This window comes from Calidris pugnax, unplaced genomic scaffold (assembly GCF_001431845.1).
Source record: "Calidris pugnax isolate Ruff unplaced genomic scaffold, ASM143184v1 scaffold17, whole genome shotgun sequence".
In the NCBI taxonomy this organism is placed as follows: Eukaryota; Metazoa; Chordata; class Aves; order Charadriiformes; family Scolopacidae; genus Calidris; species Calidris pugnax.
Genome location: NW_015090794.1, coordinates 3,756,592 through 3,775,007, shown reverse-complemented (window position 1 = coordinate 3,775,007; position 18,416 = coordinate 3,756,592). Strand labels below are relative to the sequence as shown.

Genomic DNA, 18,416 nt, shown 5'->3' with positions numbered 1-18,416 from the left:
CCATGGGGCTGGGATGCTGCTGGGAGGTGATGGGTGGGAGACCCACAGCATCGCCCCGGGGCTGGACGAGCCTCACCGCAGAGCACTGCACTTTCCACCACTTTTGTTTGGCTCTACTGGCAGGTGCAGTCACCCCCATCCCCTTACTCTGTGCTGGAGGTGACCTTCCTGAGGGGTAACTGTAGGAGATCCCACCATGCTCACACCTGCTGCTCCATCACCGGACACACGGGTGTCACCATCCATTGGAGGGACCCATCTGCATCCCTGCCCCGCTCCTCCCTCCCGCTGTGGCCATCCTCCCTGCTGCTCTGTACTGATGGAGCACCTGGTGGGCAACACGTTGTGTCCTTACTGCAGCACCTCTCATCCCACTGTCTGCCACTGTCCAGGGATGCTGGGACAGACCCATCCGTACCTTCACGCCTCAAGGAGGAGGAGACAGCCAGAATACGGCCAAGAAGCAGGTCCTCCCTGCCCTCCTCCTGCCAGCCCAGTCAGGCCAGGAACACCACATCCCAACTGCAGCTGGATTGAACCTCTGGAGATGAGCCCTGACGCCAGCAATGGACCAGGACCTCCACGACTGCTTGGAGACTCCACTTGCTGCAGGAGGCATCCTGTCGAGACAGCTTCAGCCTTGGGGAAGGAAGACCAGAGAGGAAAAAGAAGCCAAGGACTGCTGAGAGGAGACGAGGTGGGAAAAAAAACAGGGCTGGAGCTCAAGGATCAAAGAGAGAAAGGCCAGGAGAAGAGCCAGGATGTGGTTGTGTTGTCAAGCAAGTGAGGTTTTGAACATGTGGTGGTGCTCAGGGCACTGGTGCCCCAACCTGCTGGTGCCTGTGGGTCCCAACCTGTCCCTGAGATGGGTCTCTGCCTTCGCTTTTGGACAGTGGCACTCAGGAGGTGGCAGTGTCCCTGCAGGGCTCCTCTCCCCAACACAGAGGAGGAAGAAGAGGCAGATTTGGGGGCACAGAGCAGGAGTCGGGAAGGGCAGACAGGGTGAAGGAGCCAACTTCAGGCGCAGAGTTCTACCAGGCAAAGGGTGAAGAGGTTGAAATGCAAATGTAAGCCCACCTTGATGGAAAGCAGCATCCCCCCTGGGATGAGAGGCTGGCGTGGAGCTATGGAAGAGCAGAGGCACTGCCCCTCGCTGGGAAGAGGCTGTTTCGAAGCAGTTGCACAGAGGCTCTTCTCTTGCAGTCCCAGCACGTGCAGAAGGAAGGAGCTGACGATGGCATCAGGGTCCTGCTCCACCATCAGAGGGACGCTGAGCCGACCAAATGGTTCCTGAAGGCCACATCCACCCAAACCAACGTGTGCCAAGACAGCACCATCCTACTGAGCCAGGAGCCTCCTCCGAGCAGGAATGTGTGGGAGGCTGCAAAGGGGAATGAAATGTCCATATTTGCTGCCAGCGCCAATGGCTACCACAGCTCCCAGCCCCTCGGAGTGGCCTCTGCTGATGGCACCAGAGAGGGCTAGAGCTCAGCCTGGGAGCCCTCAGGTGAGCAAAACCTCCTGCTGCTTTTTGGGGGCAGAAAGCTCTGGCAAAGGCTGTGATGTGCCTGGGAGGGGGCTCAGGGCAGCCCGGCTCCCCCTGCCCAGCGTCCTCCAGCAGCTTCCCCCTCCCACCCCTCCAGGGGCTGGGCAGGAGAGCGCAGCACCAGGAGGGTCCAGCTGTGAGCACAGCGAAGTGCGGCTTGCTGATTCCTTACCTGGAATTTTGTCTGAAATGGGTGGCAATTTGGCCTCTGTCAAAGATGATGAATAGCCTGGGAGCAGGTAGGGAACGGCTACGGGGATCTGGTAAACAGAGAGAGGGGAAGGCAGGGGAAATTCAAGGCTGAAAACGCCTCCAGCAAAGGGCTAATTGACTCCGGGAGGTGACGAGGAGCACAGGAGGGATGGTGTGGCAGAGGCACTCCGGGCTCCCGCATGCCCAGGGCAGTGTGCCTGCAGGGCACCTCTGGCCCAGACCACAGAGGATGAGGATGGCCATCCTCCCCAGGCGCTGCCTCCGAGCCCCTTCCCTGTGGCAGAGGAAGCCGGGGAGCAGCTGCCACTCGGGGCCTTTCGGGAGCATCCCGCAGCGCTCAGAACCTGCGGGAATTCGGCAGAAGTAAGATTTCCAGAGACAGATGGGAAATTCTGCACGCGCTCCGGAGAAGGGAGGTTAACAGGAACCCGTAATCCCTCTTTAGCTGAAACTGCCAATTGCTTTTAACAACTGCTCCTCCGAGAGAGCGCCCGGGCAGGGCGATGAGTCACCGACACACGGCGCTGCCTCCCCGACAGCCTCTGCAGGCTCCAGAAAGCCGAGGCGCATTCCGCAGTCGTCTCCGTTGAAGGCATTTTTCAAGAGATCCCCAAACGCCAGGAGCTCTGCTGGCCTCGGCGGGGCCGTCCCGACACCTCAAATCATCCTTCCTCCAAGGGACACCGGGGAGAAACGCAGGCGTTTATTCTCCACTTGGAAGATGCTTCCAGTAGGTCACAGCTCGGTTTGGGGACAAATGTTGCAGGAGGACAAACGGGCCACGGTTCTGCTGGTGGTGCTGGAGGATGTGCTGCTGCCACCGCTGCTCTCCTGGACCCGCCGTGCCCCCCAGCAGTTGGGGCAACTTCCAGCCCCAACTCTCGGCGCTCCTGGCATCTCTGAGCCCAGAACTGTAGAAACTCATGATTTGCCAAACACATGCAGGTTTCTTTTGACATTATTTCTCACTTTTTATTTTATAATCGGTATTGGAGAAAAAAAAAATATATAATAAAATTGGCACATTACAACTTGAAGCAGATTGATACAGTGACAGCCCACGAACATCTGCAGGATAGTATAAAAAGAAGCTGCATGATTGTTATTGTTTTCAACAGAAATTCATCCTTCCTGAAACTTTCTCTTTGATGCCAGAAACAAAACTTAGGCTATTTAAATATCTAGCGGCATTTTTTAAAACTAAGACTTATTAGTTGAAACAAGTTTCTTTACAAGCTTCATACCGGAATTCACAATACTGTTTGAAGTTAAATAGCATCCCATTTGTGTTAATACCATTTTTTTGACACATTTAAAGCGCAGGTAACAAACTCAATCAATTGCTTTGGCATTTGAAAAAAAAAAAAAAAGAAAAAGTTTTGCTATGAGAACCGATGTTGTGTGCTATTTACTAGGGTGACCATGGATTTGAAAGCATCAACAGCTCTTTCAAATTTCCCATTTACAACTGGATACATTGCTTTTGATTTAAAAAGTGCTACTTAGAAACTGCACAATCAGGAGAAATCTTTGCAAACAGCAGACCTGGCTTCCCCAGGGATTTATCACTGCTCCTGAAGACCCAGCGCAGAGAACCACGGCTGCCCAACGCCGTGCACGTACCAGTCTATGGCGGCAAGGGGTCCTGCGGTGGGTTTTGACAAACAGCAGGAAAGAGCTATGAAAAAAAGCTAGAATTGGCGTTTTAGCTTTCCGGAGCAACTGCTCGGTTTTGGGAGGAGCTGAGAGGCTCAGCTGGCAGCACCCCTGCTGCAGGGTGTGCCTTCTCACGGGGAAAGGATTCATAATATCACTTGCTTGCCAGTAAGGCTAAGAAAACTAAATATTAAATTTTCATCATTATGTTAAAAGACTAGGGAAGAGCAGGAATCAAAGCACACGCTAAAGAGATTTCTCTTAATTGTCACAGCCTGCACCTCCCCATTTTACCTCCGTTAGCCAATTGTTTCCTACAAATAACATGTCATTGAGGGCTACAAATGTCCTCTTCTGCACATCACCCAGCCCTCAGGCATGCCCCAAATCACGTGAAGACACTTCTGGCTTTGAAATATGGTCACTCTAGTAGTAGTACTAAAGAAAAACCATGAATGCAGGTTTTGCAATGGGAAAATGTCACCACAACAGCAGTTGGGACTGGATGACGGAGATGCGGGGATGAGATCTACACAGCTACTTAGCTCTTGGCTTCGGGTTTAAAAAACTCAGAGTTAACAAAGGAAAATCCTTCGAATTCTGACTGGTCAATGTTCCTGATGACTTCCTGGTCAGGAGGTGTTAAGACGGGTGGATGGCGAGTGAAAAACCGGTCGAAGTTTTCAGCATTGCGTCCACACTATGAGAGGGGAAGAAAAGAACGTATGGTGGGTGGAGAAAGCAGCGGGTGGGCAGGGGCCACAGCCACCCCCCCGGCCTCACCACGCTCCGACAACACTCATCTCGGCGCAGCCACGGCGGACAAAGCAAAAAAGGTGCAAAATATGTATGAGCTTTGTTAGTTGCGAGGTGATGGCATCTCATGGCGCAGCCCGAGACCGGCCAAACCCTCCGGCTGCACCATGGCAAGTAATTGCAGGAGAGGAATGAGATGGGAGGGCAATTACTTGCTGTTGTCCCTGCCTACAGGCAGCACGGCAGCTACACCACACACATGGGGGCTTCCTCTGAAAGACCCCTGCAGCTTCACCTGCTCCATCATCTCTCCTTCCCTGGAAAAGGGGAGTTTTCATCATGCCCAGACTGCTCAGAGGCTTCTCTCTGCGTCCGCCCAAGGAGAGGGCTTCTCACCTTCAAACACTGCTGCCTGAATGCTTAATGCAGGCACTTGTGCCTGGGAATTTCCAAGGCTGCTCCGTCCCTTCCCAACAGGTCAGACAGTCCACGCTGATGCACAGTGTGCCACTCGGGCACGGCAAGGAGCTGGGGCACCGGGGTGCTCCTGGCTGCCAGCCTTCTGCTGTGTGAGAGCCAGGCTCTCTGCACGGCATCCCCAGAGCTCTCCACTGCAACTAGACAAGGCTGGCTATCCCTAAAAACCCTGCTCACGGCCACGTTTTCCTCTCTTGCCCCTGCAGGCAGCCAACGACAGCCCTACTTCAGGCAGGGCAGGGGTCCACGAGCACCAGTGAGCTCTCTGCAGCCAGCAGAACCAGACAAGAGAAGAAACCAAAAGATCTGGAGTCCAGGCAACCACTGCCCTGGCTGGAATGGCACCGTGGGGCAGGAAAATATGGGGCCTGGCAAGCCCCCCGAGAGTGCTGGACCTTCACGGAGCAGGTCAGCATCCCTTGTTGCTGGGCTGCCGTGGGGCAGGAGGATCCAGCTGGCTGGGCTGCAGGCTCGGCAGCGAGAGGGGGAGGTCGGGAGCAGGGAGACGTGCCAAATGCCTTATTTAATTTTCTTAGCAATCAAAACAAGGGTCCTGTAACTTCCCATGCTGCAAGTGATGATTTAATATAATAATAATAGCGATAACTAATAACAGGTGGATACCGGGTCACTGCAGCAGCTACAAATTGTGCTCAATTACTACCTATCACACACATGTCACATCCCTATAACTGCACGCGATGACTCTGCTCTAATGGATGGAGAACTCTCCCTCCTATCGGAGCCACCACACAACTGATGCTCTCCTGGGCCTCCTGTCTCCCAAGAGATGCAGGTGCCAGCATCTCTGGGTCCCTCAGGTCTCTCCTTCCATTTCCCCCTGGAGAACATACACTTCAAGTGCTGGGACAATTTTTCCTGGTATTTCACTTTCATTTGCTAAGGAAACAGATTTACATTTTTAATAAACGTCAGACTAAATATAATAAAATATTAAAGAAAATACATATAAATGTCAACATTTCCCACTTCCTTCCTCTGCCAGAGAGGAGGTTCCAGGGAAAACCTCCAATGGCATGTTCCTCTGGCAGCTCTTCTATGCTTTTACAGCACCAAGTGAGACACTTACTATCCCCAAGTCTCTAAAAAAAGTTCAATGGGTAACATTTGAGTTGATTTAAGTCTAGCCACAGGTATGCTGACCACCTGCCCTCCAGTTTCTGAGCCCATCCTTCCACATCATTGTACCTGTCATATTTTGTAAGGCCACATCTTAACCTACAACACATTTCTAGTCTGGTTTTGGTCCCAAATGCATCTCCCATCCATGACCATGAGCTCAGCATGGTTTCTAACTCAGCACTCAAGCTTACTCAGAGACCTCGGATGCACTTTTCCCCCCTCACATCTCTACTGGGCTCCTCTGACACGCTGCAGCATCAGCTCTGGTGAACACAGCTCCTGCCTCTGGCCCAGGGCTGAGCTCACAGCCCAACCCAGGCAAGAGCAGATGCTGCTCTCTATGTGGTAGGTTACAGCATGGTTTGTTCTTTTTCAACCGTTTTGATGCAAAAATGAGGTGGTGCCACCCAGGGGAGGAGTTAGGCAAAAAAAAAAAAAAAAAGAGAGAAGGGAAAAAAAAATCCAAAAAAGCACAAACAAAACACCTCCAAACCAAACATGCAAATACAGCGCGAACCAGTTCACCAGGAGGGTACCAAAGATGAGAGTTTCCCAAAATGAGCCTGAGAAGCCTTTTCATGCAGCCAATGAAATGCATTGCATTGGTGTGAGAGAACCTGCCCCAGCTGCCCTTGGCCATGGTCCCACCACAATGCCATCTGCATCACGGCCCTCCAGGAACAACTTTTTGGAAATCCCTGATTTCAAGCACAGAGACCCAAATGGAAAACATCCTCTCCAAAGAAAGGGGAAAGGTTTCTGTACCAGAAAACACAGAGCCCAGGCCAAATTAACAGCCGAAATCCAGTAAGGAGATGGAGAATGAAGACACAAGCACAGCGAGCAGACTGGCAGACACACGGCTCAGTAGCTACTCTCCATAAAGAGCCCAAGTTCTTGTACCTTGCCAATCCCTGACTGCTGTTGGGACCCCATCCTGAGGCAATTCTCCACATTTTTTTCTTCTCTCCGAGCACCTGATTCCTGGGAGCAGCAGGTGGTGCAAACTAACAGGGATGCGCCCGTCTCCTGGGCAGGTGGAGGGTCCGCAGCACACAAAGAAGTGGCCAAACAGGGACCTTCTGTTCACCTTCCCCTCTCGGTTACTCCAGCTGTACCCGTGTTCCCCTCTGCAGCTCTGGTCTGATCCCAGCCCACTGTCTCTGCTGAGTTGGGAAGCAGCCCCCAGCCGTGTTTGGGGACAGAGGTGAGGGCAGCCAAGCCCCCAGACCCTCTCCTGGGGACGCTTAGACCAGGCACCGCATCGTCAGAGGGTTCAAAGGCTGAGAGATGCCCCCTCTCCAGAGCAGCAAGACAGTAGCAAGGTTCACAGATGTCCCAAAATGAAAAGCAAGGTTATTTCCAGACGAGCTGACAATTCCCACTGTAAGGAATCTGACCAAGACCTGTCACAACTCCAGTTTTTTGGGACGAGCTGGTCACTTCTCCAGACCATGTAATCAAGCACAGCTTCAGAGTCTTGCAAAAGTATGTTTTAGATGTTTGACAAGTCAGCATCAACCAAATGCCTTTCTGAAAGCCATCATATTAACACCAAAATAGAAAATAAATTCCCAAAATTGAAGTTGCCGGTTCCACAAAGCGTGGAAGCTAAAGTCATGAGACAAAGAGACAGGGGCTTTTCTAGGCCATATTGTCACTAGTCTTCCCCCTCAGCACCCAGATAAAACAAACCATGAGCAAGATTACTGGGAAAGTCTGCAGTGCTTAAGGTTATCAGTGCAGTAACACATAACATTGCAGGGTTTACCCACTAATAAGCCGCTCACCTGCAGATTCTATCAACTCCCAATATACAGTGAAAGCCTTACAGTGCTTTGAAAATATAGCTGTCATTGCCTATTAGCTTCATGAGATCTTGGTGGAGACATGCAAGGCAGTTCATGTGAAACGCCTGACAGCACTCACCTTCTTTTTGCTATAAAGGAATGTGCCGTCTCTTAAAAAATAAAAAATAAAACAAGAGCAACCCCGTCAAAGATTTAAAAACTAATCCTTGTGAAATGCTTCCAGTTATTGGGATAGAAAACACAAATATATTTTTAATATTACATGGGCAAGGAATAATTCTCGTCATAAAGCAACAAGGCAGGAATACTTGGACGTAAAATTTTAAAAGTTGTATCTATCCACAGTATTTCATGCCCAGCTTTGTGAAGTTTGCAGACTTTTTATTCAGATGCATAAGAACTTAACCTGGTCAGCAAACCAACCAGCATATCCTCCTCTTTGGGAACTTTCACATGGATAGAATATATACTTTGAGGCTGGAAATTGTCTTTGATTTATAGGAGCCACATCCAAGCCCAAACCCAAGGTCTAAGGGCTGTGACCGTGCACCTCTGCTGTCCTGAACCCATGGTCCGAGCCCCCCCCATGAGGCCACAGGGAGCAGCTGGCTCCTGGCAACGTGGCAGGTTTTATTCCAGTGGCCAAGGCCCAACGCTGCTGGAGTTTCAGACACAAGGTCTGGCATGATCAGAGAGAGCCACAAGGATCCACGCTGCTCCATACGGCAAACAGTTGCTATCTGCAGGAGCACCATCTTTAAAGCTTCCGAAATTAAGTTCCTCATTAAAGGATGGGAGACATGCCGTATGAATTTTTGCATTTATCTAAAGCCAAATTGTGAAAAATCTGCCTCATTTTAGGACTATATTAACGTACAGACATCACTTCATCCTGACTCCATCCCAGAGAAAGGGGGAGAGTGGGAATTTATCTTACATAAATCCCCAATGTGTCCTGTCTAATATTTATAGCCGGCACAGAATGGCTTTTTTTTTTTTTCTGGTTGCAGAAATAAAACTGTCAGCTTAAAAGATAGCCTTTTTATTTTATCAGTTTCTAGCTTGATTTCAAATAGAGACAAAAGGCATAATAAAATATTTTCCATTGATCCCCAGGATGCAATCAAAGATCATAAAAAGCCAAGGATGGCTCTTCTCCTGCTGCGACGAAGCCCTCGCTCCCAGCGCCGAGGAACGGTGGGCTGAACACACCCTTGACTTCCCAGTTTTTTGGCCCAAACCAGTGGTACAGCTCCAATCCTGCCTTGGGCATCTCTTGGGCAAGCCTGACCTTCCTGGTGCTGCTCCAGGTGAGAAACCTGGCTCCTTGCCACTCGAGGGAGGATCAGGGCTCTGGGACACTTCTGGCAATAGATTCATTGTGTTTGGGGGAATTTGGGTGACAGCATGAACCTGGGGCCACGCCAAGGGCCCCTTTGTGCTGTCAGGGGGAACGATGGTGCTTTTAGTTCATGCCTGGTTAATGACCCCAAAGCCCAGCTGAGGATGCTCCAGTGCACGCTCATCTTTGCTCCAGGCAAAGGCTGGGAGCATTCACCATGAGGGTTTTCTGATGCAGGACCCTGGCTTTCATCTCTCCCCTATGAACAAAGCCAAGTTTCTGCCCAACACACGGAATATATGGCTGTGTAATCAGAGGGGAATCTCAGAGAAAGCCTTTACAGGACCCTGAGGCTACCAGAGAAAATCTTGTCTCAATTACGAGAGGAGATGTTTAACCTTAACGCATTCAGCTGCCTCCCCACGGCACGCTCCGGCCCACCCTTGGCCCCCTCAGTCCTTAAATCTCATCTAATTAGGAAATTACTTATGCAAACATCTGAACTCACCTTGTAAGGACTGAAAATAAGGCTACAAAAATACACATGCAGGGGAACCAAATACCAAATACAAATCCAGGCCTATAAATGGCATTTCAATATTAAGTAATTCAATGCAGTTAGAGGAAAATTAATTTATGCAATTAAAAATTATTAGATTAAAAGCGATTTTTTAAAAAACAACCTTGTCCTGTTGTGAGCAATCCTGAGCTCTGCCGTGTGATTTCAATGCCTTCAAAATGAGGAGACTTTTCAAATCACTAGGCTTTATGTAAAGTAAAGGAGTAATTAGATACCAAAAACAGTAATTATCTCAACGAGAGACAGAGAAAGCAGGCAAGTGTAAATACACTTCCCGGGGTAAAGGCAGACCCACGAAAGGAATTGTTATGTACAAGCCAAACCAGGGAGCAGCCAAGCACAGCCCCATGTCAAACCCGCCGAGCTCCTGCACCGCAAAGACAACCCAGACCCTGATCTGTCTCGTTACCGTCTCCGTGATAAAGGTTAATCAAGCACAAAGCATGAAGCAACACATGAGCTCTTGGGAATCTATTTTCAGCTCCGGGTACGTAACACCCCAGCCAGGCAGAGGGCTGAAGTGTCCGTTTTTCTGCTGGTGTAAAATGCTGCAGGTTTCTGGGAAGGGATGTGAAGCCCTTCCCGGCAAGGAGCTGCAGGGAGGGCACAGAGAGCCCTCGCTTGTACCCACATTCACTAAAAAAAAATCATAGAAATGTGGCAAAAACATTTTGGGGGCTACACAAGAGTAGTTTCTGCAGAGACTAGGGCCACCCGAGCCAGGAGGGGTGCGGAGCTGCCCACCCGGCCGCTTCTGATAAGCAGAATTTATTGATATGATGCTAAAGGCAACGTGGACCGGGCTCTGCTCACCCCAACTTGGGCTCAGGGGGGCTGAAGCTCTCAGGCACTACGTGGTGCTGGAGCACTGTGGGCATCTGTGGGCAGATACCAAGCCCACATTTGTGTATTAGTCCATATTTTGAAACTTTGGCCAGCAGAAAATCTCTATAACTTTATCTTTATAGAAGCTAATTAAAAAAATAAAAATATAAAAAAATAAAATTAAACAAAATAGACTTAAGCCAAGGTAAAGAGCCAGGCTAGCACAAATCCCCTGCTCCAGCAGGTACCCACGCCCCGCATGAACAGCTGAAGGTCAGAGCAGTAAGCAATGTCTCTCCTCATCACCCACCCAAGCACATTGTGAAGGTGCCCAAACCCGGATTTTCATTTCTGTGCTGCTCTGATCTGCGCTCACAGCTGGCATGAAAGGAGCAGCATTTTCCAGCACAGATGCACTGCTGTTGAAATATCAGCTATCAGCAGGCACCTGAGTTGTCTTAATCCTACCTAAATCCTAAATCTACTGCGCCTACCTTTCTATTAATCTTCCTGTCCTATCAAATGGTGAATTTTCCCCAACACCAGCCGTTAGGTGAGATGCGACAGACGGCGGCTTACCGTCCCCCTCCCAAAGTCCGGCATCAAAAGGATTTTCAAGGAAAGAAGACATTGAAAGCAGGACAGAATTTGCACATTTTAAAAAGTAGAAACAGTAAGAGAGCGCCTTTGGCAGAATTGAATTTTTTTTTTAACTGTAAAACACCAAACAAGAAATAATGCTATGCCACAACCCATGGCAAAGGGCATCACTGGGGATCTGCTCGGGAAGAAAGGGCAGGGGTAGAGGAGGGACGCGGCAACCACTTTGTTACCAAACAGACACAGAGGTGGCAAACAGCAGGAGTTACGGATTTCAGGAGAAACGGGCTCTTGGAGAGTAAGACCCCCAAAGCCCCAGTGGCTGCTTAGCCCTCTCAATGGGCTCTGGGTGTGGAGCAGAGTCCGCTCCTCACATGTGGAGCTCACAGCCCACCCCATCTCATGTCTCAGCATCCTTTACACAAAGGTTGGATCCCACTCTAAGCCAGCAAATCACGGGGTGTACAAACAGCCCCAACTACTTTGATATCAAAGTTAATGCCCTCCCAGTAATACCTTTCCTGCGTGGTCTAATGGCTTGAAGATGCCTTTCCTTCCGAGGGAAAGGAAAGCAGGCAGCAATTCAGATCACCGTGCTAGCATCACCAGCAACCTGGATCTCCACATTTCAGAGACAGGCAAGGAGAAAGGGACATTTTTTCTCTTTGCTGATGCAGAGAGCAGCCTGAGACCACACTTAGCCACGGGCACTGAAGCGAAAAGCTCTGAGGACGGTGCCCCACAGCTTCCCGCAAGGGCATCACTGCGCAGGAGTTACCTTTGTAAAAATATTCGTCTGAAATGAAGGTAAAGGGTGCCGAGCACAGGCAGGGCTTCGCTGGCTGTCCTGGGATGAGGAGCAGAGCTCCGGGCTGGCAGACACTCCCCATCCATGCTGGATACCAGGAGGGAGAGGCGGCTGCGGAGGCTCCTGCCAGCCCCAGCTAATGGGCGGTTTATTCATATTTGATCAGTCAGGCAAGGAGCTGTGGAAGGGAGAAGGCTGCTAGAGCAGAGAGGCATTTGGAGGCAGAAGAGCTAAAGGAGCCGAGCTCTCTATACCACATCGACTCCCACTCTGTGTTTTCCCCGAAAGCGGAGTTTTTCCAAGCACTAAAGGGGTTCCTTAAAAAGAATAGGTTTACTGTAAAGCAGAGGAAAAACAGAAGTATCCAAGGTTGTTAAGGGCAGTGAGGAAGTGAGGAAGGCTCAGTTAAATACACAGAGTATCTCTGGACTCTGAGTTGTGATCCAGGGTGATGGATTAAGAGAGCACGCAATGTCCCCACCTCCATCACTGCGCATAAATATCAGCCCGTATCAGCCATGTAAATCAGATGTAACACAGTTTTCTGTAAAACACCAGTGCCTGACTAGGGCCCAGCAGCTAAGAGGCATGCAGGAGGTGGAAATGTAGGAATAAGAGCATGTTGTAAAGACCTGGATCACCGCAGAGAGACTCAGACAGATCTGCTACCCTGGAGTCCCAACAGCAGCCAAGAGAAATCCAGGGAGAGATGTCCCTGTCCCCAAGTCTATGTGGTCACTGCTGCCTGTGCATCCTCCCTCAGGAAGGGCAGACCCCAGAGGCAGAGAGAAGCAGCAAACTGACGTGCCTGGGGCATAGGGAGCTGCTCAAGCCCCACAGGATCCTGTCCTGGTGCTGCTTCAGCACAAACCCCGTAGGCAGCTGGTGATGAAACCTGCTCCGGCTGGTGCCCCTGCCCTGGCACCAGCATCACACGGACAGAAGCCACCACAAAGACAGCCGGGGCCAGGGGTAGCCAAGTAGCCTCGTCTTTTTTGACAAAGAGCTTTCAGATGACTTATGTCCCCACCTCAGTTTCGCTGCCGGGAGCTCATCTCCCCCCCAACAAGACTCATGCTCCCAGGGCACCCAGCATCCCTCCCGCTGGCAGACCCCAGCTCAGAGCAAGGCAGGGATGGCAGAGAGCAGCCAGGGTCTCCTCACCGCAGGGCTCCTCTCCACCCACGAGCCTTCCACCGCTTCACCTTGGAGAGAAACTGTTGAGTGAAATACAGCTCCATGGCCAATGCGGGCAGACTATGGTGCTGAGCTAGAGGTTGAAATAAAGTTTAGATTAAAAAAAAAAAAAAAGAAAAGAAAAGGAGAGACCTGTTCAGCTTAAGAAGAAGGAAGGAAAAAAACCAACAGAAGAACTGACCCCTGGGATAACAAACAGACAGTACTGCAACACAATTAAGTCTGTGAGCTAAACGCGTGGTGTTTCTACCCCTGCAAGCCAGAGAGAGACAAAGCATCCGAGAAGTTCTCCTGTCACAGCAGTGGTTTGCCATGTGCCAAATCTGAGGAGACACGATCTTCTCAGCGGACAGAGACATAGTCCCTCCGTGCCACGGGCAGGAGGAGCAGCACCTGCACGTACGGCCATGCCTCTGCCCCCACAAGCAGGAGAGACCAGTAAGAGAGAACTGGCCCGGGGGAATACTGGGGGGGAGAAACACGCTCAACGCAGCCAGACTTACAGCCTTTGGCTTGAAGGGAGGCTGGATCTCCTTGCGCTCCAGCTTATCCCAGTCGATGTAGCGGAAGAAGGCGTGCTCCTTGATGTCCCGCTCACCTTCTGGGCCACATCCCAGTCGCTTGGCAGGGTGCTTGGTCATCAGCTTGGGGAGAGGAAGAGAAGAAACAGTCACTCACAGAGCGGCCAAGTGCTTCACAAAACATCCGCTTTGAGAGGTTCCCCAGGGTGTTGCGATGCCTGGCTGGGCATCCTGCACCAAGCAGACACTCCCCTGGGACACCCCACATCAGCGCCCAGACCCCAAGAGGGGCTCCCATCGCCTCTCCCAGCTTTTGGTGCTCAAAGGAAAGGACAAAGGGAGAAGCAGGAGCAGCTCCAGGGACAGGGAAGGTTGGGAACGGCTTACAACAGCAGACTAAGCAGATGGTGGGCAAGGAGTACTGGGTGGGATGAGCACATCCCCTTTTCCTCTGGGAATGAAACCAGTTCACCAAGAAATACCATCAGGGTGCTGGTAGACCCCGCATTGCTGCAGTCTCAGCAGCTACAACAGGGGCAGCAGGATGCCCGCAAAGCTGTTTAGTTTGCTTGGTAGCAAACTTCTCAGCATCTGCATAATTAATTGTAAAGGCCACTGCCCATTTAAGATGAACAATCTGCCCTCAGAAACTTTCATTAGCCCTTGAAGCAGAACCTCCACTTGTCTGGAGCTGCGGCGGCTCAAACAAGAGGCGTATTTCTAATGAAAGAGTCAATTTTGAGAAAACAAGCACAAACAGTCCATTAATGTTGTTTGTCATCTAAACTTCTCCTCTTCACTGGCTCAATAAGAAAAGTGAAACGGGCCACGAGAATTAAGGGTGGCTGTACAAACATTAATATCCTGGGGGCATTGTTTGCGCTGTGTTCGGAGATCAGATGGAGATTCCAGAGATTTGTAAGACCTTGATAAGCACGGAGAATATGAGCCATAGACCTGCAACAAAAGGACTACTTTATTAAAAGCAGAGCTGTTAAAACTGACCCCAGAGCTGTGCAGAGGTTGCAGCAAGCTGACTCCATCTCTTGGGGCTGTGGGTCTGCAGGAGACCCCCCCACTGCCCTCCTGGGACCCCCGAAGCTCTGCAGGGAGGTGCTAACGCTCCCACCAAAGAGCTGAGGAACCTCCACAACCTTCTGTTGAGACTGGTCCACCCTCGAAAGATGAGGTTTTTTATAACCAAGCATCTTCTGACACAAACAAACAAACACATTAGCCCAAGCAGCCAGGCGGTGGGGAGCCTGCCGTGCCATGGGGGGCTCATGAGTCCCCCCACCAGGTCCCACATCTAGGCAGAGCTCTCCTGCCCCAAATTTAAATATTTTGCCACAAGTCAGCCCCTGCCATCCATGATTGCACAAAACAAACTTGCTCGGGGAAGTTGATCTTTAAAAGTAATGCAACAACAGGGAGCTGAAAGCAAGGAAAAGCCTCCAAAAAAAAACCCCCAAAAACCCACATAATAAAAATAACCTTACAAATGGGAAGTAAGAGCAGAGTTGCTAACCACTCTGCTAGCAAATGGCACTACATCCATGGCCAGCCAGCTGTGAAGGCAACCTGCAGCTGAAAGACTGATGGAGCGAAGCTTCCTCCAACCAGCAGCACCCCCTGGAAAGCCCATCTGCAGACAGCAAAGGCCCACCAGGCTTCCCAAGCTGGACAAGCGATTTTCCAGATGGTGAGACCTGCCCCTCCTCAGGGCAAGGACGTGACTGGCATCAGCATCGCTCTCACAGAGCCCGTCCCCGTGCGAGGAATCCCACCAGAGCCGTCGCTGGTGGGGGAGCACCATGGGGGTGCAAGGCGGCAGCAAAGGCAAAACCCAGATTTTTTTCTAACTCATGTTTGACTTTTTTTGGTAAATAATACAGTATTGCAGCATGCAGCTCTTTATTAAAAAAAATAATAAACTCCAGTGTAAGAAGACAAGATGTTACGTGCCTCGGTCTCTTGAATGAGCGTGGCAGCAGCCTGGAGAAGCAGTAGCGGCTGGATCCAAATCATTGTCCCCTGCCAGGAGAGGGAAGCGGTGCCACCAGGTGCTGTGGGCAAGTGGCCCAGGCAGGCAGGGAGCCCCACTGCAGGTTTGTGGTCCCCCCGCTGCTGAGGCAGCACAGCAAGGTGGGAGACCTGCCATCCCTCAGTGCCACCCAGCAGCTTTCACATCACCCTCAGCACACGGATGGGATGAAGCTGTGCCCTGCTGAACCTTGCCATCCCTCGGCTTTCCCTACATCCACTTCAAGTTGACCAGTTCAGCTAAACAAAGAGGATCTTTGCATCTCCTGGGCAGGCTGTGGACAGCATCCTGACAATTCAATCAGGTCCCGCTTAGCCGTGCTAAAGCAGGGGAATAAAAAACATCCTGCGACTCAATAAGGTTTTCCTAAGGCAGGTCTCCGACAACAATGTGAGAGCCTGAAATGTGCTAATAAACTGATTTAGTGATTTGGCTGGCGCATCAAATGGCTTAGTTTGCATTCAGCAGACATGAAAAGAAATCTGTTCGTGGGTCTTAGCTGGTAAGTGCTGATCCTGAACACACCGACAAACCTCTGGCTCTTACTGCCAGGGATCATTTTTGGGACAAGGAGGGAAAGCTGGCCTGCGTCTGCAGGATCCACACCTCTGTCAACACTGAAGCTCCTGGATACCTGCACATAAAATGCATCTGGGAAAACATCTGATAGAGCGAGCTGGACAGATGTGTGGCCACCCGTCTCCAGCTGCCTCCCAGAGACCCACAGGAGATGCCAAGGATGTGTGTGCCAGGGGTCCCCCTGAGCGGACCCTCCCCGGTGTGAGAGCACAATCTCCCCACCTACACCCAGTGAAAATGTCTACGATTCTGCTCGCACCGCGCTGCCCTGCAGGCACTTCATCCACACCCGCCACTAAGTGCACTCTGTGCTCTTGTATTAATTAGCTTTTCCAGCCTGAGCCCAGGTTCTTACCTGCCTCCTGGTGCTGGGAGCTGTTGTACACACACCCGCCCCCCAAATTGAAGTGTCGCCGTTAAACCCCCAGCCTCCTCAGCTGAACACAAACGCACATCAAATTCAGCAGCTCAGCCGATTAATGAATCGTAAAAGATTTTCTACTTCATGTACCTGCCTGTAAAGCTGAACAGAGCTGTGGTACTGTGCAGTTATTCAGTATTTTCACTATATGCATCCAGAAATTAAATTTTGTTGTTTTCCTATTGTGTTTTTACTCATGTGAGCACGAAGGCACCATCTGTTATTGATATATAGGACCCCATAAACATGCAGATTGATTCTCCTGGCGTACATAGGATAATCAGTTAGCTTTGTTTGTATTAAACAGGAACAAGTTGATTCAATCCCCGTACCAAGGCAGCGAAAACCCTTCAGGCTCCTGCAGACGAGGAAGGATGCTTTAGACCAAATCACCTGTGATGCTATGTCTGATGTTTGGAGCTCAGATACAGCAAAGTCCACGTCTGGACTCAGCTGCTTTGCTAAACTGCAGCTTTATTTTTTGTCTCTGGAAGGGAAGGGGGTGCCGTGTGTTTGTGGGCTTCATTCAAGAGCAGCACATTTTGCACCAAGAGGCAAAGCTGATCCAGATATTTGTCCTCGTTTGACAAGACCACACGGCTTACGGACAGTGGTCATCACCGGGACATTCCCACCAGGGCACTGGTCCCTCTGCCACCCTGGCACACACCTGGGCTCACATCTGCGTGGCACAGCACATCCCAGCCCCATCCCAACCACAGCCCGGCGTTTCAGCCGGAGCCAGAGGCAGCAAAGCCCTGGGCACCCAGGAGTGCTTGCCATGCCTGGCCTTAAAATGGTCCCACCTTCCAGCCACCCTTTTCCTAACCACGGCCACTGAGCCTTGGCCACATCCCCACCTCCGAGAGGGCTGTAGCACGGCACTAGGCAGCTATTATGTGCTTTTCCCAGGCAGCACCACCAGTGGAAATACCACTCAAAATACAACGTAAACTTTAATGTGGAAAAACATGCCATTTTATGCCTTTGCTACCAGGCAGAGATTAAAGGGGGAGCTTAGATTCGCAGGCAATCTGTTCACCTGGAAAGGGCTGCTTTGCTCAGGCACAGTCAAACCCCTCCATATGGGACGGAAAAATGGGTGATGGTTTGTGCCAGTGCCCATGTGCACACACACACACACACCATTCCACGGGTCTGAAACAGGAGCCTGGCTCTTGATAACCAAACCAGAGCCGACGAGAGCACAGCTAAGCTACCTGCACCACGGACACTGCAGCTCCGACATCAACCCTTGGAAAAAAAAAAAAAATCCAAGCTGACAGCAGAGGAGGGAAATGCTCCGTTTGATCTGCTAATTGATGCTGACTGTCGAGTCAAGGAGCTGTGTTCTGGTTAACTCTCCATTTTGCTTCCCAGCCAACTATCTCTGATTAACGCTTGTTTCTTGGCTCGGGCCGATACAAGGCTTTCAGGATCAAATGCTTTTCATCTCCGAGCTGTGAAACAGTAAGCGATGACTGGCACCAGCAGCCCGGAGTGAAACCGCCTGGGAACAACAAAATCACTTTGGAGAGCATGGCAGTGAAATACCAAACCCTTCACATTTAAGAGCAGAGGCTTCTCCAACTGTTTGCTCTCTAGACTGATCTAAGGCTGGGCTTGTGCCTTCCTGGAAGACCTACCATGTACCGACACAAACAGCCCAGCTCCAGTGCCCCCGTGGTTAATTGAGCCATATTTTGCCATATTCTAGGGGAAAATGCAAATGCTTTGTTTCCATCTTACTGAGGGTTTGTAAATACCGCACATATTTTTAATTAAGCTTTCTGGTGTAGCAGTTTGGTGGCGGCAAAGGATGTCTGGAGTTTTTGTACACTGCCCTCAAACAACAGTTGTACAAAGGGAACCACCACTTCGCTGCAAAAACAAAAAA

The 18,416-nt window shown here is 50.7% G+C and overlaps 1 protein-coding gene across 1 annotated transcript in view; it reads right to left on the bottom strand.

Annotated features, from left to right (window-relative positions):
- Positions 1-2,701: 2,701 nt before the first annotated feature.
- The window catches only part of PRKCB (protein kinase C, beta), a 130,712-nt gene continuing 114,997 nt past the window's right edge, over positions 2,702-18,416 (bottom strand). Inside the window, exons 16-17 of the mRNA XM_014936185.1 lie at positions 13,458-13,598; positions 2,702-4,115 (exon numbers count right to left, since the gene is read on the bottom strand). Coding sequence (XP_014791671.1) covers positions 3,957-4,115; positions 13,458-13,598 — 300 coding nt within the window. The 3' untranslated portion in view covers positions 2,702-3,956. The remainder of the gene's footprint in view (positions 4,116-13,457; positions 13,599-18,416) is intronic.